General features: G+C 45.1%; 2 protein-coding genes and 1 long non-coding RNA gene across 5 annotated transcripts in view; 1 reads left to right on the forward strand and 2 right to left on the reverse strand.

The window, feature by feature from the left end:
* Window positions 1–1,206, reverse strand: LOC133219780 (proline-rich protein 2-like). The gene is made up of 2 exons (XM_061367298.1): window positions 1,185–1,206; window positions 1–845 (listed from the first exon to the last, which is right to left on the reverse strand). Exons 1-2 carry the CDS (start codon window positions 1,204–1,206, stop codon window positions 1–3), a joined length of 867 nt encoding a protein of 288 aa, XP_061223282.1.
* ADCK1 (aarF domain containing kinase 1) overlaps window positions 145–23,166 on the forward strand; it is a 78,778-nt gene continuing 55,756 nt past the window's right edge. For 2 of the 3 annotated variants that reach the window (XM_061367515.1, XM_061367517.1), the window contains exons 1-3: window positions 3,027–3,118; window positions 3,356–3,493; window positions 8,010–8,093. In XM_061367515.1, the coding sequence (XP_061223499.1) occupies window positions 3,368–3,493; window positions 8,010–8,093 (210 nt within the window). In that variant the 5' untranslated portion in view covers window positions 3,027–3,118; window positions 3,356–3,367. Of the gene's footprint in view, window positions 282–3,026; window positions 3,119–3,355; window positions 3,494–8,009; window positions 8,094–23,166 lie in introns of those variants that run through there. The other variant, XM_061367516.1, reaches the window with a different exon arrangement.
* On the reverse strand, window positions 16,389–16,808 carry LOC133219785 (uncharacterized). The gene is made up of 2 exons (XR_009727526.1): window positions 16,715–16,808; window positions 16,389–16,662 (listed from the first exon to the last, which is right to left on the reverse strand). It is a non-coding gene; the product is annotated as an uncharacterized LOC133219785 (long non-coding RNA).

The raw sequence follows: 23,166 nt of genomic DNA on the forward strand, positions 1-23,166 counted from the left end.
CTACACCTCCTTCCGTCCCGTTAGGAGCTGGGGCCCGCGCAGCCCTGTAAGGGGTCGCCGGTGCGCAGCGTCGCCTGGCTGTGGCTGTCCCCCCCGGTGCCGCTTCCCTGTGGGCTCACCCAGGGGACGCTCCTCGCAGTCCCACCGCGCCCCCGCCGTCCCAGCGGCCGTGGCCGGAGACCACATTTCCCAGCATGCCGCGCGGGAGAGGGTGTACCATGTGCGAGGCGGAGGGGGCAACAGACGGCTGGGCGCGCGGGAGTTGAAGTGCCGGCTCGGCGGTAAGTGCCGGCTGCGGGAGCCGGCGGAGGGGTCCACGCGGTGGTGGAGGCTGCGGCTGGTCGGGAGGGGGTGAACTCGGGCCTCGCTGCCCTGCCACCGCTTGCCGCGGCCTCGGGAACCTCGGCTCGGTTCGGCCCCTCTGTGCCCCTGCTGGTGCCGGCGGACGGGGGGCTCCGGGCCCAGGGGCGGTCGGCCACCGCAGTCGCAGGCCTCGGGGACAGAGGCCTTGGCTCCGCAGGGCTCGGCGGGGTCGGGGCTGTTTCTGAAGGCGGGAGTGGCGGGGGGCACGGGCGCGCTCCGCGAGGCGCGGCGGGGCACGTCTGAAGGAGTACTGAAAGCGTCCGGAGCCGGCCTCTCGTGTCCTTCACGGGTAGACCTTGAGCCGCGCTGCTGCTGCTGCGGCGGTGGCTGCGGAGGGCGGATCGGCCTCACCGGGGCTATGCGGCGACCCCGGGTGCGTGGTGCCCGCAGACCTCGGTGGTGGTCAGCGCCCCCCGGCGCTCCCGGGCATCGGGAGAGCGCGGTGCTCCGGGCACGGGCCTGGGCTGGTGGCGGCGGCGGGCCTCCAGGGGGTCACCTCCGGGAGAACACCCGTAACCTCCCGTCCTGCGACCCGTAAGGTCCGTCCCGGCCGCCCCGAGTGGGAATAGGGGAAGCACGGCTCCCGGCTGTGAGGAAGCGGGAGGGTGTGCAGTTGTGTGGAAGCCACAGGAGCTAGCTCACCTAGGTGAAAGAAGAGCTTGAGGTGACTGATCTGCGCAGGCCTGGCTAGCGAGACGCAATGACATCTGGCCGTATTTCGCGGCTGATAGCGCCTCTCGGGTTGATACCCCTAGGGGTGCTGTAGTGGCTCATTTATATGGAAAAGAGTCCTCGACACCTTATGGAAAACTTTAAAATACAATTGATTTCTGACAGTTCCATTTCTGTACCTTATATTGGAGGGATTTAAATTCTTCCGTTTTTATTGGTACAACACATTAAGCATGAAAGCAGGAACTTTGTTGGTGAAGAGCTCTGCTGCTCTGCCTGTTTATTTGCTACTTAAAGTTCCCGTCTTCTGTTCATGATGTACAGCTGGTGGGTATGGCAATAGATGTGATGTCACGACCTGCAGATTATAGCTTCAGGTAGGAATAAGTTGCAAGAACAGATGGACTTACATTCTGCTTTCAAGTAAATGTTCTTTTAGTATGTGAAGTGAAGGAAAGTTCTTTTAGAATGTGAAGTAATAAAGTGAAGGAAAAAAAAATGAAAGAGTGAGGTGTATTTTCTGTGTTAAAAGATGTCCCTGTTTGCACCTTTCACTTTCCAATAAATGAAATTTTACAAAAGCGTACTAGGAGCAGAAATGATTTAATTAAAACACCTTGCAGAAAATGCCTTTTGAAGGTGACAGAGGATAGAACAGAGATTTCTTTCTGGTCAAAGGAGAGCAGCCCTATGAGAGGAAGCCCTAACATTTCTAGAATTTTAGTGGGGGAAGAGGGCAGCTTTTTTTTTGGGGGGGGGGGGTGGGGGATGAGGAGGGTAGGAAGGGCGTGTTCATTGTTCTGCATCCAAGGAGCCAGGTATGTTTTCTCTTGAGTTTGATTGTAGCTTCAGAGGAGTCCTGATCAGCCAACTACCCCTTCTAACAGGAGAAAGCACTGGGGTGCTCTAGGCAACTCTGATGGGCTCTGATAGATACATCTCAGTTTTTCTGCCTCAAAGTTACCTAGGGCTTGTAAGGAAGTAAAAGGAAGTAATAAAATTTGAGGTTCACATATAGAGGTCTCCTGTGTTCTGTTAGCCTATTTCGCTGATTGTGTTCTTGTGAACTGTTTTTGAAAGGTTTGGCTCATGTCACTGCACGTGTTTTGTTGTTATAAGGCTTTTGAGAGAAAAGGCATGAGCTAGACTGACCCTGCTAAAAGTTCACAGTGAGAAGTCAGAGAGTTTTTCAATCAAGTCTAAAAGTGCAAGGATTAGTGGACTCCATTGTGATGGGGTAAAACCCTACACTCTGTCAAAGGTGCTTGTAGAGTAGGTGACCCATGGCTCTTGATTTGTGATGTAAGCATAAAGAATGGTCAGTCATGTTTTCTATCCAGTACCAGCCAAAGCGAAAGAAAAGAAAGGTGTATCTAACTTGTAATTTTTTTTTCAGGTCTGAATCCTCTGAAGTGACATAAAGTATCATAACATATGTATCAGATGTAATGAATTATATGTTTACACTACTTTATATACTGTAAGCAATGAATGCAGTGCTCCAAAGTGTTTACTGTGGGAAATGTGTTTGTTTCCCAGCTTTGTCTCCCAATGAATAAGTTGAGAGAAGGGAGAGGTGTCTCACCCCAGGCCTGGGCTGGACCTGTGACAGAGCCAGGATCAGGCTATTGATCCCTGCAGATGTCCCTTCCACTAGTACAGTCCCTGCCTGGCACTTAAGTGGGGTGGTGATGATGAGAGAACAAATCTTGCTTGGTCCCTCTGATCAGGTCCCCCATCTGCTTGCATTGTATGCAGCTGTCTGCTGGAGTCACCCACAACCTCCAGGGATGCATTGCCTCTTCACCCACCACTCATCAGTAGTGCAGATCTTTCACAAGTAGTCTGGCAGACTTCCCAACACATTCTTGGTGCTCTTGATGTTACAAGAGCTGTTTTTAAACCCTGTTTTTTTATATTTTCTGTTATCTCCTTGCAGTCTGTGTACACTGACATTGTCCAAACATTTGCATTTGCCTATTGACTTTTGGTGAGCTCATTTTGCTCCCTTCTTTCTGTCCACCCGTTTCTACTTGTAAAGGCTTTGGGAGCATGAACAAATGTTTTGTTGTGGGTATGCAAGGTGCAGAGAGTTACTTCTGAGTTTGTGGCTTGTAGACACTGTTAAGAACAGCAATGGAGCCAGAGCGGGGCAGCTTGTATTTGCTTGTTGCATGATTGAGCTCTTGACTGGCAGCAGTGCTAGCAATGCATCATTAGCAAAGGAACAATTAAAACTTGATTTATCAGGTCCCTTGGGGCTATAGGCATCAGATCACTACCTCTTAGATGTTACAGTTGCTATTTTGTGTCTCTTCAGGGTTCATTGGTGATGGCACGGAGGGCCTTGAAACTTGCCTCATTGACAGCAGCTGCTTCTGGCATCTATCTGTATGGAAACAAGTTCCTGGATCCCAGTGATTTTGGAGTTGTTCGTGTGGGCCGAACCATTGCCACAGTAAGTTTCACCCTAGTAATGTGCAGGAAGATTCCTAGGTGGTAAGGGAATTGGAGTTCACAATAACTTGTGATTTCCTGCATTCCCTCTCTGCGTTTGCACTTGGCAGCTGGCTCCTGGAGTCAGAAGGTCAATAGGGAGCTCTTCAAGTTGTTGACACAGTGCAGAGAAAAGAGGTGAAAACATGTAAGGAATAGAGCTGTCGTTTGCATGTTTTGGAAAGAAAGAAACAGAGATACTAGGCTGCAGAGAACTTTCTCTGCTTCCCTGGATAGGGCGGGACCTTCAGAGCAAGGGCTCACTTTGGCCCCCACATCTTTGTCAGCCACCCTTCAAGGTCAGTCACCCAGGTGCAGTGTCCTGCTGCCTTGAACAATGACCTACTTCAAACTCTTGTCTTCATGTGCCATTTTTTACATTGCAATGTTTTGTTTTAAGGATTGTGGTTGTTGCATTGATAGGCCACAGGTGTTTTGAGGACCGTTTTCAAAGCAAGGGTAAAGCTAGGAGGTGTGATGATGTACTTCTGAGGTTGGATTGGTTTCAAGTTTTGTAAAATAAAGGCTACATCTACCTGTCACAGTTATTTCACTCTTGTGTTGATCACTGTTCTAGAAAACCTGTGGTGGAGACTGCCAGCCAAACAGGTTACTGCTGCCTTCTTGAGGATATTCACTGATGAATTCATTAGCAGCCAGGAACAAGGAGAACAGAGACTCTGATCAGTCTCCCTGTACCTCACTTGCATTATACATCTGTCACTTCAGGCCATGATCTCTATCATTTACAGACCCTCAGTGGTAAGCAGCTGTCAGTCTGCATGTTCTGTGACTTCTAAGTACTTTATTAATGAGTTTTACAGGGAGTCAGCTCCTAAGCACAGATACAGTAAGAAACAAACCCTGTGGGTTGGCTCAGGTGCAGTGCTGTTTATAGGTGCAAGCTGCACCATGAACTGTTGAGAAAAATGATTATTTATTTTGAAAGGGTGAGGTCTAAAAATACAAACTGTAATCTTTCCTTCTTACCTAACAAGTGCTAAGCTTCATGCTCTGTCCCTAACCGTAAGGCAATGCTGCCTGGTGGCTTAAAGCAGCTGTCTCCTTTTTGCTGCACAAGAAATTGAGTCACAGGGAGGGACCACAGCTGGAGGGGGATCTCCTATTCAGGCTGTTTGAGTTTTCCACTCTGCTCTTGAGTTCTGTCAGCTTGACCAGTATTTCTGAGTCTTTCTTGAAGCCAGTGTTTTTGTGGCTGTCTTGTATTTAAGACAAAAATAAGTGAGAAGTGTGCAATGATGAAGCTGTGTAGTTGGTCTGTGTTTTGAGGGACCGTGAAACATTACTTTCCTGATGAAAAGGAAGTAGGGGAAAGGAGGTTTTCTTTGCTTTAAGTGCTGGTGAATCTAGACATCTTTGACTTTCACATCCTCTGCCTTCAAGGAACACAAGTCATGGGCTGTAAAACACTTCACTGGCCCTGCTCTTAAATGGATTAGAGGGTTCTGCATCCATGGGTACAAGCAGTGATCCCCAAAACCAAGTTACGAGTGCTGAGTCTTCTGTGGCTGATGGCAGTGTCTGTTTGGACCTGTGTGTCTGTATGCTTTTCAAACAAGAATTTTCTGTCTCATTTTGAATTCTGTGTTCCTTCTAATATATTGAACTCTGTATGGTTAGGTTGCTTCTGAGAGATTCTTCAGTCCTGCTGCACCAGTGGTCTCTGCCTTCCCAGCTTGGGGTCTGCTCCTTGTTGGAATGTCAGATTAGCTCTCCTCTGGGCACTGGCAGCCCGAACTGCTCTCCCTTAGCCATGGACTCGATGAAGCCAATAGAACAATCAGACATGTTAGTTTGTAAGAAGCTCAGCTTCTTATAGAATCAAAGAATGGATTGGGTTAGAAGGGACTTAAAGATGATCTAGTTCCAACCCCCTGTCATGGGCAGGGACACTTTCCACCAGACCACGTTCTCAAAGCCTGGTCCAACCTGGTCTTGAACACTTCCAGGGATGGGGCATCTACAACTTCATTGGGAAAATTTTCAAGCTTTCTCTTTTCCTAAGTGAAAGCTGAGACTCTGTAGCAAACAAGTGACTTTGGATATTGGTGTCATGTCCATGGAACTGAAATGTTTGTCCTTCAGTCTAGCCCTGCCCAGGCTTTTTACCTGGATGCTTGAGTCAATCATTGGACCATAGCCAGGCAAAAGCAGGCTGTAGTTAAGAGCTGTAATTCTTAAGAGCTAAATTCAGCAGCAGCAGACACAAAAATTTAAGATAAGTTATGGTGTGGTGAAGAAAATAAAAGCCTGGGGAAAAGAATACATGGAGGTCAAGAAACCTGACATAGGACTAAAAGACTCCAGTCAGATTTGATCTGAGTTTGATTAGAAAGATTTGAGCCTGCTTACATTTTAAGCATGCTGCTTCAGTACTCCTTCACAAACTTGCTTGAGAAGCTTGATGAAGTGCACTGGCAGGAAATGCCTTCTTGAGCCTCAGTTTAGGGAGCTGGCTCTTGCTTGTGTGTGGGTAGGCAACTATTCAAAGAGATCATTGTGCCATGACTTGATAAGACCTGAGGACAATTTTAGGAGTGGTGGAAGAATGTAAGGTGTTGAGAATTTATTGATAAAAAGTGGAAGCCCAAGTCTTTGGGACATTTTACACTAGACTGGATATAAGATCACTTAAAAAAGTAATCTGACATTTGTAAGAGGAAGAGACTGGTTGATCTTTTAGGTCTTTTTATGTCTCTGAGATTCAGTCTCACACTGTAACGTAAATGACATGCACTAGTCTTGGATGAGAATGAAGTTAGTGGCATCAAGAGCATCATGTTTTGGGTAGTTTCTGTGTTCTGGGAAAACCAGCTGGTAGAGCAGTTGTGCGTTTGCCGTATATCTTTGAGGGTATCCCGGCTGTTTGGGGTATGTGGGAGGAACATTCTGTGCAGTAGCTGGAATACATCTCAGACAGTAGCAGGGATTTGGCAATGTCAGAGTTGGCTATCAGGATCATCATAATACTAATGTAGTGTTTAAGATTATGATGTAATTAGCAACTGCTTAATTAATTCCCTCTTCCTCTGTAATACAGGCCAATCTGTTAGCTGCTTCTTTTTAAGTTGGAGGTGATAATTACCCTCGTGGATAAGAGATAAAATAAGAACCAACTCAAGCCTTCATGCAAGGCTGATTTGAACCTCCCTGCACTTCAAAGCTGTTTTTTGAGGTTGTGACGATGCTTTGAAAAGCTTTTCTTCTGAAAGCTGTGTGGCTCCTGAGCTGACCAGGGGCAAGAGAGCCTCAAAAGCCAGAAAAAAAATTGCTGTGCTCAGTTTCCAATTCAGAAAACAGGAAATGTGAGAAACCCAACCTGCACAGGGAGGGAGTGTGTCTGCTGTAACTGATTCCCAGCTTCTTACCCTCTTGTATGCATCTCTGATCTTTTAACTGTTTCCCTGTTGTCAGTTCCAGTGACTTTGTCTCAAACCAGATTTGATCCCATTACTCCCTGGCTTTCATTATACATCAACTGTACTTTATTCCCTTCCTAGGCATGTTTATGATGAAAGGTGGGACTAGTAACCTGTCTCAGAATGGGATGCTACCCCTTCAGTAGGGAGATTGTAAGAAATCTGACTTTATGGCAAGGATCTTGAAGTTCACATGAGGTTAGTGGACAGGCTTATCTAGATGTGCATTCACCTCTCTCCCTCCAACTAAACTTAGTAAACAGGACCTGTGTTTCTGTTCTGTTTGCTGGCATTCTGACTCTGGAAAGAGAGAAACTTTAATCATGGGGCAGAATTGTGAAATAACGGATCCATTTTCAGAAATCATTAAGGCACTTAAGAACCTGATTGCAGTGTCTGTGGCTGCATCTAGCTAACTTGTTTAGCTGTATCCCCATGTTGTTACTTTGTAATTAGGTAACTGACCCTTTGGCCCTCTAGTCCTTCGTGCAGTTGAATATCCCAAAAGTACTGCTGCTGTGCTAATAGGTGAGCTTGTATCCAGGCACTCTGCTCCCTGCTGAGCCATCTGCCCAGACCAAGCTCAGTGTGCACCAGTGTGGTTAGGCACCTTGGAGGTGCGAAGATGAGGTGTAGGGTAGCTCATGGGGCACAAACAAGGTCTGCATGACCTCTATTACTAGCAGCAGGCCTTATTGTGAAAGCCATAGATGGCTGACTGAGAATGAGAGTATGCTGTGTGAGGTGCTGTTCAGAGATTGTGAAAATGCTTTGAGCTTCTCAAATAGGAGATAGTGTAGGAATGCCAAGTGTTGCTTTTTTTTTTAATAGCTACACGTCAGTGAGGTCCCTGCCCTGCCTTCTATAAATGTTCATTTTAGTATTTTAATTTAATTTTTTATAAGTCTGTTACCGTAAGCTTCACTTATGGAGTGGGGCCTAAACTTGGGAGCCTAAGCTGCATACCTTCTCCTTAACAGACGTTTTGTTATTCTGATAACTCCAGGACTTTCTCAACATTTCCGGTTTCATTTGCAGACAGCACTTATCACCTATGACTACCTCACCTCTCTTCGGAGCGTCCCGTATGGATCAGAGGAGTACAACTTCCTCAAATCACAGGTATGTGATAGCACTGGATTGTGTTCCTTGGAAACTCTGCAAGGCACATGTGTGTTGCCAAAGCCATTGCTGTAAAGCAGACCATCAGGTTATCAGGTTAATAATTCAGTATGCCTTCTACCACACTGTTGACAGCAAACTGTGCTGCATATTAGATTCTTGCAGAACTTGCATTGCCTATTGGAGAAGGTCCCTTGTCAAGAGTAGCCACTTACATTCATTAGAGATTAAAGTGCTTGGTGTATGGGGTAAGATGCATTTGGGTTTTGCTGCCCAGACTGGTTGTGTGGAGGTCAGCTGCTGAGAGGGGCCTGGCAGAAGGTTTCTTTTCCTGTGCTTATTGTTTGGTCATGGCCATAACATGAAGGTTGAGGGATTTAAGTGGGTGTGTTGGAGGGCAAATAATAGGCATGACTAAGGCTTGCAGATATCTTAAACAATAACAGTTGGGCAAAGAATTGGACATCTCTGCAAAATACATTGTTGTGTTTTGATGTCAGTAATTTACATTAATAGAAAAAGCATTTCTAGTAAGAAGGAAGATGAGTGCTACTATTGCTCCTCTCAGTCTTGTGGTGCACTTTTCATTCCTGCCTACAGCCTTACAAAACCTTGAGCTGAGTGACACTGGGCTTTAGTTCAGTGCATGTGGTGTATGGAGCCAGGGTCTCTCTGCTGTTCTGGGTCAAGGCCTCTTTGGAGTGGGAAATATGGCTTGTGCCAAATTAGGTCAGTCTGCATAGTATGTTTGAAGTAAGGTCTTTAACCCCATTTTTCTTCTTGGAGCTTGTAGGATTTAGGCCACTGGTGATGTTGAAATACATGGGGTGGTGCTCTCCAGGGACGCTCAGACTGGAGGGACTCCAAAGCTGAAAACAGTGGTGGGCCGTGTAGATATCGGTGACATTGGACTCTAGCATGCTTTAGGATTCCTGTGGCAGAAAATCCACATTATCAGTATGGTCTTAAGAGTATTTGGGATAGTTTGCAGAGTGGTTTCAGAGAATCATAGAGTAGTTTGTGTTGGAAGGGGCCTTAAAGATTATCCAGTTCCAAACCCCTGTCACAGTTTCCTTGGACCTGTTCCCATCCTCTGCTGTCTAAAGATGCTAAGCTGTTCTGCTGTAGCTCCCTATGCTAGGTGAGAGCACTGATGCCCTGGCATAAACTAGAGATAGATGTGTAGATAGATGTGATAGAGTCTGGAGTTTCACTTTCCATCTGCCCATGTCTCTGCCATGTGCCTTTGAAACCTGGTTTGCAGAAGGGCTGCTTGTAGCTTTCTTGAGCAACATCCAAGTTTATGGAGTTACCAGTGCTGTGGAGAGCTCATCATTTGGCAGCAGTTTGCAGTAGCCATTGCAAATTCCTGACCTTTTGCCGTGTCTCTCCATGGCTTCATTAACCTCTGTCATTCAGGTTCTGATGGTTTGTCAATTCATGCCCTGGCCAGCCAAAAGGGGCTCTGTTTGCTGGCACTGCACAGAGCTGTGCTCTCTCTGCTTGGCAGCCAAAGACTAGCTGAGTCAGCCTCTGCACGTGACAGAGCCAGTGGCAAGCTCAGCATGACACAAGAGGACTCTGTGGCATGGCCAGCACTAGCCTTTGGCTGCAGGAAGGGGAATAAGCTGGGAAATAGGAGAAAGTAGGTGCAGGCATAGTATTAGTAAAACTTTCTGGCCTGTGGAGGCCTGTCCTGCTGGTGGCAGGTGTTAATGGAGGGCCATCACTGATCCTGATAGTGAAAGCACTTGTGGGTTTCTCAGCAACATCTCTGCAGAGCTTGTGCTAGCAAACCATCAGTTTGGCATGGGAAATTTTTTTTTTTACTTTGCCAATTGCATGCCAAACCCTTTATTTCAGTGCGGCTCTAAGCGAATGGCAGTCAGGTCTTCACCATCTTGCAGCAATTTTAACACTGTGGGAGCTGATTTTGTTAGTCTCATACTAGTCCAGGATGACTTGTAAGAAGTCGTCCCATTGGAGTTGGTACTAAAGATTAGTCACTGGATGAGGCAAGAGGATGGGAATACCCCTCCCAAGTAAGTGTTGTGTGTGAAGGACACTTACCCAGATGTTGCTTCTACTAGCCTCTGTCCTGGATAGATCTCTGGTGTTCTCAGCTATTCGTTGTACTCTCTTTGCTTTCTGTCCTTCCAGTGAGGCCAGCTTAAACTCCTCTTCAGACGCTGAGAGTCTGGGGTTTTGACTGCATGAATTGATATGTGTATGAATTGGTTACTGATATCCAGTTTCACTTTTGGTGCTCTGCCTGGAAGACAGATTCTATGAAGCATGGATTTGGTGCCCCTGGGACTGTGGGTAGTGCCAGCAGGTCTGGGTGCAGCTGCTGTGCCTCTGATCCCCTGAGCAGCTGCATGTGTGTCTGGGTCAGGCTTACAGCTGGGAGTGGAAAAACACTTCTGTGCATCTCTTCCTGGTAGTCAGCATACTGGTGGGTGTTACTCCAGTGCAAATAATGCTTAACTTGCTCTCCATAAATTAGCCATTAAACTGGAGACTCTAAATTACCCATACCCTGAGAGGAGAGATGGGAAGCCTTAGTGGTAGCACAAGTCCCTGAGCCTGTCAGGGCCAAACAGGGACATAGTTACAGGAAACAATTACATGCAAAGCAGATTAAGAAGGAAATGGGTTCCCCATGGGCTTTTAGCCAGGTTCCTGCTTAGCTCTAAGGGATTATCTTCAATATTACTCTATTTTTCTGTCCCCCATGGACCACTTTTGATGCTAATGCTCTCAGCCCCTCTGTTCTCAGCACCTTTTTATGGCCAGCAGATTGGGCGTGATTTGTTACTCACTGTGAGGCAGGAAACAGTAGCTGGGAATTCACTATGCGTCCCTGGGATTGGTTTGCCTTTCTCTGGTTCTCCTGTTAGCCAGGAGATGTGAAAATTCACCTTCCTGATGGCATTCACAACCCTTCCTCAACAACAGCCAAGAGGAAAGATTGTATTATCTTTCCCCTTCCTGACCCTACCTGTAGAAGTAATAAACCTGCTTAAGTGGTCAGGCTTTATCTCTGTCCCAGCAGTTGCTTCATCTCACCACTGGTGGCTGGACCACACAGGTAACTTTATCTTTCTCCTAAGTTAAGGGTTCTTTTCTAGAGTGTCTGCCCTTCTCCTGCATATGATGATAGTGCCAGTGTACTTATGTCAAGGCCAGTGGTAGCCATAGCTAGCCCCAAGTCATCAGATGTCTGTAGGTCTGTAGGTGTCAGGAGCATTAGGGGAGATAGTAACTGTCTTTACTTCTGCTTCATTAAATGATTCTGGCTGTCTTTATACATGTAAGCTTGGGCATTTATTCGCCTTTCTGCCCCTTTTTGTACTGAGTCAGAGGAGGAAGAACAGCATGCTCAGTGGCATTTCCTTTCCTATTGCTTTCTCAGCAAACCATTTTATTCTGTAGAGGGCGGTATTCCCCTGACATACTTTTGCCTCCTTTGGCTTTTATCTCCTCAGCCTCAAGTCAGCCTACCCTGTGACATTTCCAGGGTTCCTTTTGTTGTACCACCTTGGTTGACCCTATATTGCTGGCATCAATTTCTTTTGATCCTGCAGTCAGTCAGGAGGTATCTCACAATGCGCAGTTTAACAGCTGGCATCAGTGGGATTCAGAGCCATTGTATTTAATTTATTAAGAGGATTGCAGTGGGTTGGCCATCTTGCAGGTTTTAGCATAAGTGGCCACAGATGAAAATCTTGAGCAGGGCATTTTTTTGTTGTTTTCCTCTGTAAGACAAAAGGTTACTGCTGTGAATGTGGGTACAAGTATTTTTGTAAATGGAGGGGAGATAGCAAGAAAAGAAAGAATCCATGGTCAGGGTGTCTCAGGAGACAGTGGGAATCCATTCTTGAATTAACTTTGTTGACTACAGAATTGCTTTGTCAGGGAAAAGACATTTGGGGAGGTTAATTAACTTTCTTCCTTTTGAGAACCAAATGAAGATGTTCTCCTCATTCAAACCCATGGTTATTGGGCTGTCAGCATCTGGGCAAATATTTGAAAGGTGTAACTCTGTGCCATCATTATACAGAATACGATTTCTTGCTCCTTGGAGGGTATTCCTGATGTTGTGTTTGCTTCTCAGGGTTGGGTGGGTGTTTCCAAATGAGCTTCTTCCAGTGAAGCTGAGGGATCCTGGAACAATAAGGAGTAGGTGTATGAGTGCATATGCTTTTCAGAAATAACCTACAGTTTCAGGGTAGTTCAGACCAAAGGAATAGCCTGTGTGTTTGGAATTCCCTAGTGGTTCCATAGCACTGTGTGCCATAAGTAATAAGAAGTGATTTCATAAAATAGTTTCTTCATGATGGAGGTGGACTGCATCTGCACAGAGAAATCCCCAAGAGCACTCCATGGCATTCCTTCAAAAAGGCAACTGTGAATGGAGACTGTGGGCTGTTCTACACCCACATGTGTCTGTTTTAGCGCTTCTGCCTGTGATGACATAGGGAGAAAAGAAGCAAATGAACTTCCCAATGAGACACAGAATAGCCGTTACATGGCAGTGACTTTCTGTCACCAAGCTAAATGGGAACCAGTAAAAGAGGGGTGAAGACCTTTGCAGCTCATCCACAGTCCCCAAGCTGATCATGTTTGGTTGCCCTATTATGTGCTCCCCAGGATATCTCTTCATCTAAAAGGCATGGTTGACACTAATGTCTAAAAAAGCTACTATCAGGGCCAGCTGGTGGCTTGATGACTCTACATTTGGGCACTGCTGTCTATCAAACTTCCTGCCAACACGTGAAGTATGAAAGCTTTGCACTGAAAACAAGCTGTAAAATAAATCTTATAATTATAAGACACTTCCTTTTCCTCCTTCTGCTCTCTAGAGTGGTGTCAGCTGAACATTCTGGCCACAGCAGGTTTTAATTTTATAGCTTAGGAAGGTCCATTTTTTAGGGGGATGTGTGCCTATGAAACAAGAAGGTTCTTTAGTCAAATGCAGTGGTTTATTCAGAGAAATGGGCCATCTCATGGTGGTATTTTTGGAGGAAGGAGAGAAGTGAGGGGAAAGAAGCAATGTCTCATTTATTGCACTTATTTTTTCCTGGCTGCGTGCCCTCATCCCTAAAGTGCTTCGCTCCAGGAGCGTGAGTGTGTCAGGCACACCACTTGCCGAAATGGTCTTGCATCTTTCTTGTATCTCCCAGCAGGAGTGAATCTGTGTGCCTTGGGAACATTTAGCCTTCTCTCCTCCAGGTGGGGCTATCTCTTTTTATTTGAATCCTGAAGACCTTGTTACTTTGTCTTTATAGCTGCTGATGAGGTACATAATAACCAGAGGAGTATCTGATCATCTCAACCAGTACAGTAAGGAAACCATTAGGAAGCCCTTGTAGGCTGCAAGGAACCTGCACCATGAGGAGTACTATAAAAAAAGGCAGATGGAAAATGAAGAAATAATCTTGGTTTATTTGGTGTTTGGGCTATGCCTTGAATCCCAATGTGAAATGAACACTAGCTTTGCAAAGTCCAGAGATGTGGCAAGAGATGGTATCTTCTCTGAAGGACTCATGGTTGAGATTTTCACCCTAGATATGAGTGGTACAAATAGATTTGAACATAGGATTTCTCAGGGGGTTGAAGGTCTATGTAAAGAGGGAAGGAAACAAAAAGTGGGAATTTCTTAGGATGCCACTGTAAGTGACTTAAGACTGGTCCCATTGACTTTGGATCCGGCCCTAATTAGGGATGTTTTCTTCATGAAGGACTGAAGCCTTTACCTACTGGCCAGTTTATATGACTTGGTTGTTGGAGGCCATCTGTAAACTTAGCAGAGCTGTCAGGTAGCTGGTGCTTTAAGTATTTTAAGAATAGGAAAACAGCTGGCTTGAGAATTGGAAGAATCTTATCTGAGACTAGAAAAAATAGATACCTAAAATATTTGTTTGGGAATAGAGACACTCAGAACTTGCAATGGCAAACTGGGCATCTCAAATGTTTTGTTTGTCCTTTGAATCGTTAATAAAACCCATATTGTGGATTCCGTTCCCCTTTGTAAGGTTACTGTGGTAAGCTTGGAATCAAACACCAGCTTAAACACCTCCAGATTAGGGGGTATGGAGATGTAAAATCAGGAATGAAAAGACTAAAATGGCATGCAGAGGCTATTTCATATACCAAGTCAGGTTGGAATTTGGGAGCAGGACTGAATACTGTAGATTTGCTCTGCTAAACCAGTGACCTTATCACATTCTCCCCAGAGTGGATCTCATAAAAGAATGTGCTGGAAGATAATACACAATCATCTTACCTGTCAAGCCAGTGTCTTCATTTAATCTGTTAAGTCAGTTTTGAGAGAACTGCTGTGGTGGGTGGTGGCTTGCAAACACTTTTCTGGACTTGTTGAAGTAATGTTGAAGGCATCTTAGTGGGTTCCACGCACACACTTTTACCTGTTTGGGGCCACCCTGTTTACATACTTAAGAAAAGGTATCTCTGAAAGGAGCTCTGCTGTCTTCCTCCATTTGGTGTCTCAGGACCAAGCAGGACTCTGCCAGGCTGAGGAAGCCCTGGGGATAAGGAAAAAAGGAAGTTGAGTTCGAGCAGTTGCTGGTGTAGTCTAGGAACAAAACAACACATAAAGTTCAGTGCCAGGTTTGGAAGTTACCCCTCGCTTCATTTACTAAGGTGTTCGGGTGCTCTGCCTAGACATCTGCTGATGTGAGCACATATCTGCATGTTTTTCACATCTGGACAAGCCTGTAGACATGTGACTGTGTTCAGGTGTGAGTGCTTCTGTTGAAGTAGCCACTTCTGAAACAAAGGTTCAATGATGGCTTTGGAGGAGTGAATCTGAGATGGTAATCACATTCACTGCTGGCCTAGTTAAGCTTGCTTTTGGTTCTGTACAACTGGTTTAGGGTTTCTTTTTTGTTTTTTTCTTTTTTGTTTTATTCTTTCTTTCACTTGTCTCTTTTGTCTTGAGTGTTCTGTCTCAGTGGATGCAAATTGTGCTGATGATGCACCACTCAGAGCAGCTTGCTGCTCCTTCCTCTGCAGCAGCATCATCTTGGCAGGTCTGACACCAGTAACAACTTGTTTTTGTCATTGTACTGAACTGATGTGACTTGGAAGGGGCCCACAGGGAGCAGATAAACATAGTGACAGGGGTCATCTTCATACAGCCTCTGCTCTCTTCCTAGTTCTACTTTAACAATCAATATCTGCATGTGAGCCTGCACATATACACACATGCACAGTGCTTTGTGAAATGCCTTCTTCTAAGTCTGGATCCATTTACTATCTTGCCAGTGTTGCTGAATTTAGAAGTAAATTCACTGCAGAGGTCACTAGCAGAATTGCTTAAAAAAAAACAACCAAAAACCCACAAACAAACAAACCAGCTTCTAAAATGTCTTTACTGCCCGTGCAGTCTCTGTTTCAAAATGTACTTTTTTGGAGAGCCTCTGCACTCTGTAATTGTGCAGCCAGTTTGTTAGTGTAGGGTTGCTCTTCACACGAGTTGTTTTTTGCAGGATTGATGAAGGGCAGTAGGGTTTGCACTCCCATTTGTTTGTCCTAGGTCTGTTGTATGAAGAGAAGTTAAGGGAAGATACGCTTGCCTCCCTCGGTCCCTTTGCGTTCACAGTCAGGCAGCAGAGCTGGGCATTTCCAGAGCACAGTAGGAGCTATTTCACCTCTGCAGTGTCCTGGTATTTGCCTGTTCTGCTCTCCTCTCATCCTCTGCAGAGCAGCTTCCCTGCTTGTGTTTCGGTTAGCTGAGGTTTTGCTGTGGCAGTCTGAATTGGGAGTTACTTGTTGCCAATATACAGAGTGGTGATCATTGTTACACTGGGGAACATTGTTACAATGAAACCACTGCTCCTGAGCAATGTGGAGTGAAAACCAGCAAGGTTGTTAGCTGGAACCATGCTTTCCTTGCGTTGATGGTTGTACAGGGCTGTGTGCTTAAAGACAAGAAGTTTGCAACCTAATGCATATGAAGCATACCAGCTCTTGCCTCCCTGACTGGCTGGGTTAGATCCACTGCAACTTTTCTTGATTTATTGTCCCCATAGATCAGGCTAGGGACTGAGTCTCTACCAGGAATGAGAGTGATGTTTGATTCTTTCAAACCTGTTTTGGTTTTAGGATAGCAAGTGCTTGGTAATGAGGTTGAGGATTGAGCAAGATGCAGGCAGAGGCAGCTTCCTGTATTCACCCCGTGGGTATATCCCCATAGCTTCCCACACGAACCCTGCACAGCTGACCTCTCTGTTCATTTATCACCTGTGGCATATCAAAGACAGACACCAGTTCTGGTGAAATCTAAAGACCTTTCTTTCGCATCTCACACCCCTTTTATAGTCTACTAAGCGCTAAGCAGTAACTTTCCACTCTCTTGCTTCCTTATCATCCCGATTTAGCAAAACTGCTAAGGGTTACAAATATTCACATTGTTTGGTCTGTCTTTGACATGCACATCCTGCTTTATCTTACAAACCCTCTGCTTTGTTTTGCTAACTGATCTTTACCCTTCATTGCTCTTTTTACAGTTCCCAAGGCTTAGGTGGGACCAGGACATTAACACCTGGTGTTTTCTTCACCATTCCCAAGGCTTAAGCCTGACCGGGGAATAGCACCTGGTGTTTTCTTCACTGTTCCCAGGGCTTAAGTTGGACCAGGGCGATAATGCTTGGATCTATTCTGTTAACTATTTCTATCCTGTCACTCACATGCACCAGGCCTGAATCAGGTATTGGGTGGATTCAATGCCAACACCAGACAGGAACACTCTCCCAGTCTGTGGGTTTCCACACCTGTGTCAGTGGCAGTAGAGCCAGCAGGTTTCCCCTTCACAGTCCCTTTCTGGAGTAAGATTCCCAGCTCTGACAGAACTTTGTTGTTGACTGGAGAGAAAAGCTCCACACCTTGCATATTGCTTAAATTCCTGGAAATCTCACTCCAGAAAGTCAGGTGTCAGGTTCTGAAATCCAGTGAGCTCTCAGCCCAAGGAACTTACCTGTTTAGAAGCAGGCTAGAAACTCTTCATATTTCATATTAGTATTGAAACAATGCAGATGTGATTTTTATTTGAAAGATACTGAATTCAAGTGAAGCAACAACCAAAAAGTGAAGCTCTGTCTTTTTGCAAAATGGTGGGATGTATGTGTAGCTAATGAAGGAAAGTTCCTTTAGTGTCCACTGTTTACAATTGTTGTACATATGTGTAATTAAAGTAAATAAAAGAAGCAGCAACATATAGATAAGATCACTTCCCCACGCTACTCCCATCCCAGTGGCAGGCGCCCCTCCTTCCACCTGCATTGTTCATCAAATTTCATGTCAAGAGGGGAAATGAATTTTCAATTGCCACATGTTTAGTAATTAACCGCACTGTAATTCCAATGTGCAGTGCTGTCACCCACCATCAGGTGGGAGTGGAGAAGGCACTGGATTTTGTTGGTGGTTCAACATTTTTTTCCCTCATCATTTTGACACCAGAGGTAATTGCCATTCCTGAAATATTCTCTCGCTACCACTGCAAAGCAACTGTTAGGGACAAATGAATTATGAAGAATCTCATTATGACAGATTAATAGGCCAACAGAGGAGATTTCTTTTTCTTCTTTCAGGCAACTGAGTAGTACAATCCAACAGCTTCTGTATAACTGCTGGAAGCACATGCTTCTCTGTAAGCCATACATAAATGTTGGAGATGGGAATATGCAAGATGAGGACTAGAGTATAAAGTGAGTTTCCAGGCTTGCTTTTATTGAGCTTTTGATTTCCCAACATCAAGTGCCAAAACGAGGTTGAGTCTGGGCATTGCGATATGGACGGTCTGTCTTCATTGTTGGTATTGGACAAACGCCTTTTGTCTGGGTCATAGTTGAGCAGCATCAGGAAGGCTTGGAAGTGAGGAATGCTGGACTTGTGGCTTTGATGGATTTTAGAACAAGGCACAAACTCATTATCTGGACTGTTTTATTGCCACTAAAGGTTCACTGTATTCAGAAGGTCAGATCTGCTGAGTTCCCAGTGGCCAGTGATGTTCTGTCTGTGTTCCCCTGGAAGTTGCAAACTACCTGCCCCAAATCATTTCTGTGGGATGCTATCTGGGGACAGCTGTGATATGGACCATAGATGGCTGCTTTCCTATAGTGGAGATGATTGAGGCACCCTGCCTCCCTGTGACTGAAGCGTTCTGTCATAGGGAAGGAGGAATTTGAAATATCTGGATTGCGAATGGCTGTGTTTAGAAGCTTACCCAGTTTATGTGCAGTCAGCACAGCAATTCATATAGACTTGGTAATTGTGCTTTCAAAGAAACAGATATCTAGCTCATAGTTGACTGGCTATTGTGAATCCATGAGTGATGAGTGGCTAGCATGAGTGATGAGTGGCTACCATTAGTGAATCTCAGGTGTTGAAGAGCACACAATAAAAAGGGTGCCCATTTTAGGCTTCAGAATGGACATAAAATGTAGATTTAAAGAAGCTCCTGGGGAAGGCCTGTTCATGTTCTCAGTGTTGCCTTCTTTGATGTCTCACTCAAGTCACCAGGCAGTAATGACTCAGCAAAGGATCTCTCCAGTTGCAACTGGAGTCCGGTCTGACCGCCTCCAGCCAAGTGCTTATACGTGCAGCACTCTGTCCCTGCCCAGGAAAGGAACAAATCTTCAGTGGTAACCCGTGTGCAGCATACCTCGATCTTCTTACTGAGAGAGCAGTGAAGCTCCACTCTTTTCCAGAGATAAATCAAGACCATGTTTATCCCATTTTACATCTCCTGCGTGCTGATATCAACTCCCAGTTTCACTGTGACCTCACCCTTCTTCCTGGGATTTCTGTATCTCTGTGTGGAGTATGTAAATGCTTAAATATTAAGTACTTGAGGCTAGGAATCATAGATAGCATTACTTTTGGATTACTTACATGTGATTTCATTGTTTTGCTTCGCATCCATCTTGTGTAGTGCTAATTCTCTATGGTCTTTTTTGGCATGCAAATTTTGTCTTTGGGACTATCTGCAGTGAATGTATTTTGCCAGCAAAGTCTGATTATTTGGAGGATCTTTGTCAATATTATTTTTCTGTCAGGTTTTGCACCAGGTGCCTTTGTGATAGGTCTTTTGCCTTTAGTTTACTATTTGCCTTCTAGCCAAGGATAGAAATTAGCTGTCTTTGACTAGCCTATTGATGGAGATTGACTCTTGCCTGTTATCTCCAGTGCAATGTCGTTGTTTGTTCTTGTCCAGTGTTAGCCTTTTATACCAGATTCTACCCCTTTTGTTAAAGCAACCTTGACTTTGGCTTATGTGAGATTCAGACTGAAACCTCTGGATTCCTAGATGGTGCTTTCTTTTTTAAGTTGTGGAAAATGCTGCCTGATTTGCAGTTTTCTTTGCAGAGGAGTTGTAACTGGGTAGTGATGGACCAGCCTTCCTTTACCCTGCCCCTTGGGGTGCTTGCTCAGGTGATCTGTGGTAATCAGCATCTTTTAAATCAAGGAAAAAAAATAATCTGTAGATTTCTACTTGAGAGATCCAATTTCCTGCTATTTGCAGTTGCTTCTCTGAAAGGACGGGGGGGACCTATAGGGGTGCTGGGGAGGGACTCTTCAGTAGGGACTGTAGTGACAGGACAAGGGGTAACGGGTTCAAACTTAAACAGGGGAAGTTTAGACTGGATATAAGGAAGAAATTCTTTTCTGTTAGGGCGGTGAGGCACTGGAATAGGTTGCCCAGGGAAGTTGTGAATGCTCCATCCCTGGCAGTGTTCAAGGCTGGGTTGGATAGAGCCTTGAGTGGCATGGTTTAGTGGGAGGTGTCCTTGCCCATGGCAGGGGGGTTGGAACTCAATGATCTTAAGGTCCTTTCCAACCCTAACTGTTCTATGATTCTATGGTTCTGTAAGGGTAGGGATAGTCTTTCACAGGCAACTGTGCAGAAATCTAGTTTATAAGCTACTAGGCTGAACCACTCTTAAATATTGACCAGTCGCTTTGATATGGATGGGATAGGCAACGTGAAGGTAGAGGCTTCTGCTCCTTTTCTTCTTGGCTGTATGCCCAGCTCCCCATACACTGGTAATGTTTTCTGCTGCACCCAATTCCTTGTAAATAAAAACAATGGCTGACAGTGAGTCTGCAGGTGGAGGGACACTGTTTTCTTAAAATTAGAATGAGACAAGACATCCAACAGCTTTACTGACTATTTTACTCTAGGTTCTTGTAATATATTTGACATTTACAAATGCAGCATTCCTGCCTCGTGGATGCTCATTCATCTCTTACACGAGAGGGAAAACTCAACAACTGGCAATGGAAAAGGCAAAGCGTTGAATATATAATTGTATATAAAGATGACCTTAGTTTTATTCCCTTCATAACTGTGGTGAGCCATAGCAAAGTGCAGGGGAGATGTGCAATATTGTTCATTATGATAACAGCTGCAATAAAGGCAATTGCCTCTGGTACTGCTGGGGGTAATTTCTTCTGCTTATCGTGGGAGCGAAAGTAATCTACTCTAAATAATGAATAACCAACATGTGGCCTCAACTGGGCGCTCCTTTTGTTCATCTCAGTTTGGTGCCATGTCAAATGTTCATATGTTTTACTTTATTGAACTGCTATTTCATGCTATTTTAAAGTGGCACTCTCAAAGCCAATGTAGTTTCTCTCTGTTGCCTGTGTTTCTAGCAGCTGTAAAGATTTAGTAAGCCATATGCTGCCTTCACTGGCACCCATTTTTTCGAAGTTCTGCCTCCATTGGCACTTGCACAAACCTATTGTTTTCAATGAGAAAGCACAAGAGTGGCTGCAAGGAAGGATCTGACCTTCTAATTTCAGTTTAACAAGTCTATTGATTATGTATGAATCAGAAGAGACACCAGCTCATTCTTTCATAGTGGTGACATTGCCAGGATCCTAATAGACAGTGTCTGTCTGTCTTGGTGTGCAGCTGTGTAGCGTTAGCGGGATGAAAAAAGCTGGAATAATTTTTATATATATATATTTCTTTTATTATTTTTTTTTCTTCACTGAAGTCAGCAACTCTGACTGATACCCAGGAGGGAATAGACCTGCTGAGTAACAGGGGAACACTTCTTGGGTTTTATTCTTCTTTTTTTTTTCCAACATAGGCACTTTTGAAAGTAGAACTGTGCTATGCCATTGATGATGACTTACTGGCACCTCAGCCACTCTCTATCTGTTGGATGTGCTGCTATGACAGTCACTGCAGTTTTTTGGAATTGACAGCATAATCCCATGGTTGTTATCTTTCCTGACTTCCTCGTCAATCCGATTTAATCACTTCTAGGTATTTCATGTGTTACTGTCTCTTTCCTCTTCAGGCATCCCGTTCCTGTGGGAAGAGATGTGTACTTTAAAGGTCAGAGCTTCTCAGATTAAAGAAGGGGAAAGGAATCTGCCTCTGTCCATTTGGTAAGGGGCTGTATTGAGATCTCTAGAGGGACTGCAATGGAAGCCTTTCTGGATTCTGCGGCCAAGCTGAATGCTAGTGCCCATCTGCGTGGCTGTAAGATAGGGGGCTCGCTTGCTCTGCTCCCCAGCCTTGGAGTCACCTGCCAGGCGAGAAGTTGCATATGTACAAGGGGGAGAAGCTGCTGTTGTACGGCTTAGCTGTCTGACGTTGACTCAGATAGGTCCTGACTGGAGGTCAGCTGTGACGTGCAGCTGGTAGGGTGGGATTCGACTGTTGGGAAGAGAAAAATGTCAGCCCACATTCTTCGGCATTGACAAAGTGGATGTGACGATTTCTCCCCTCCAGCTACAGCGGCTGCCTCTGCGCTTCTTCCATGCACGCCTATGCTAGGAGAGCAGACTGTGTGAAGCTACCCTGTCTTGACCCTCAGATGCTGAACTAGATGAGACTTAGCTGAGCTTTCTCCATCTTTCCTTCAGTGCTTGGGCCATCCATCCTGGTAAACCTCACCTTTAACTTTTTTTTTTTTTTTTTCAGTGTATCTTCTGTTTGTTGGTGCTTCCTGTGGAGTCCATGGCTTTTCCAGCTCCTTTTTATTGCAGGATGGGGTGTGGGGGCTAAAGGAAGAGGCTGTCAGATATCCATCCTCATTGAACAGATTCCCTTAATAGTCATTTAATCTCATCTCCCACCTCTTCACTAACCCTAGTAACACCCTGTGTGTTTCGCTTTGTGTTCACAGTGTCTGACGTCTTGAGTAGCTGGAAAATGTGACCAGGTCAGCCTTCTTGGGAGCATCTTGTTTTATGAAGAGATTATGAAATCATAAAACTCTTTCTCTTCTATGCCATACTGATTGATCTGTCTTGCAGTGGCTCCTGGTCCTTACTTGTTTTGCTCTCCCTGCTCTATCTGGGACTTCAGACTTTTTGGAAGTGAAGAGCCCATCTCTACACCCCTCTCCCTCATGCAAAACCTCCCTATACATAGCTGTAACTGTATGAGCTTCAAGGAGAGCTGTTTCCTACTGTGATTCTGTTTAAGCTCTTCTTCCCACCCTCCCCATGGCCCAGGACCAGCCCTCACTTCCCATAGACACAGCTGTCTAGGAGTGTTGTCCCTTCAGATCATCTTTGCTGCACAACATCATCTCTTGCTGTTCAGTCAATAGTCTATGGTTTCTGTAGGGTGTGTCAGCAGCTCCTGTTTAGGGAACACTCCTGAATGTAACACACAACTTGGTTGATCTTTTTCTTACAGCAGCTGAAAATAGCAAATAAAACAGGGCTTAATAGGATTGGTGACTGGGAGCCCCCCATTACAGCTAAACACAAGGGCATATAAGATGGTGTGTTTACAGTCCTTCAGCTTGTTTTCGTTGCCATCTCACACAGTCTGATCCAAGCTGAGTTGAATTAATTTTGTTAGCAAGATTTTGAGAGATGCTGTGTCAAATCTATTATAATTTCACCTGCCTCTGTAACAGGAGCTGCAGGCACTGTGATCAATGGATCGAGATGTGTGCCTAATTTCACTGCGGATTCTGTAAATGTCTCTGTGCCTTCTGCAGTGTGCTGTTGAATTACTTCCTGTTCTCCATGGGTTCTCTGCAGTGAAGTGCAGAACAGATCTCTTTGTACACCA

The sequence above is a fragment of the Neopsephotus bourkii genome, unplaced genomic scaffold (assembly GCF_033783945.1).
Source record: "Neopsephotus bourkii isolate Nb327-2 ecotype Australia unplaced genomic scaffold, CSIRO-AGI_Nbou_v1 NB_1376, whole genome shotgun sequence".
Lineage (NCBI taxonomy): Eukaryota > Metazoa > Chordata > Aves > Psittaciformes > Psittacidae > Neopsephotus > Neopsephotus bourkii.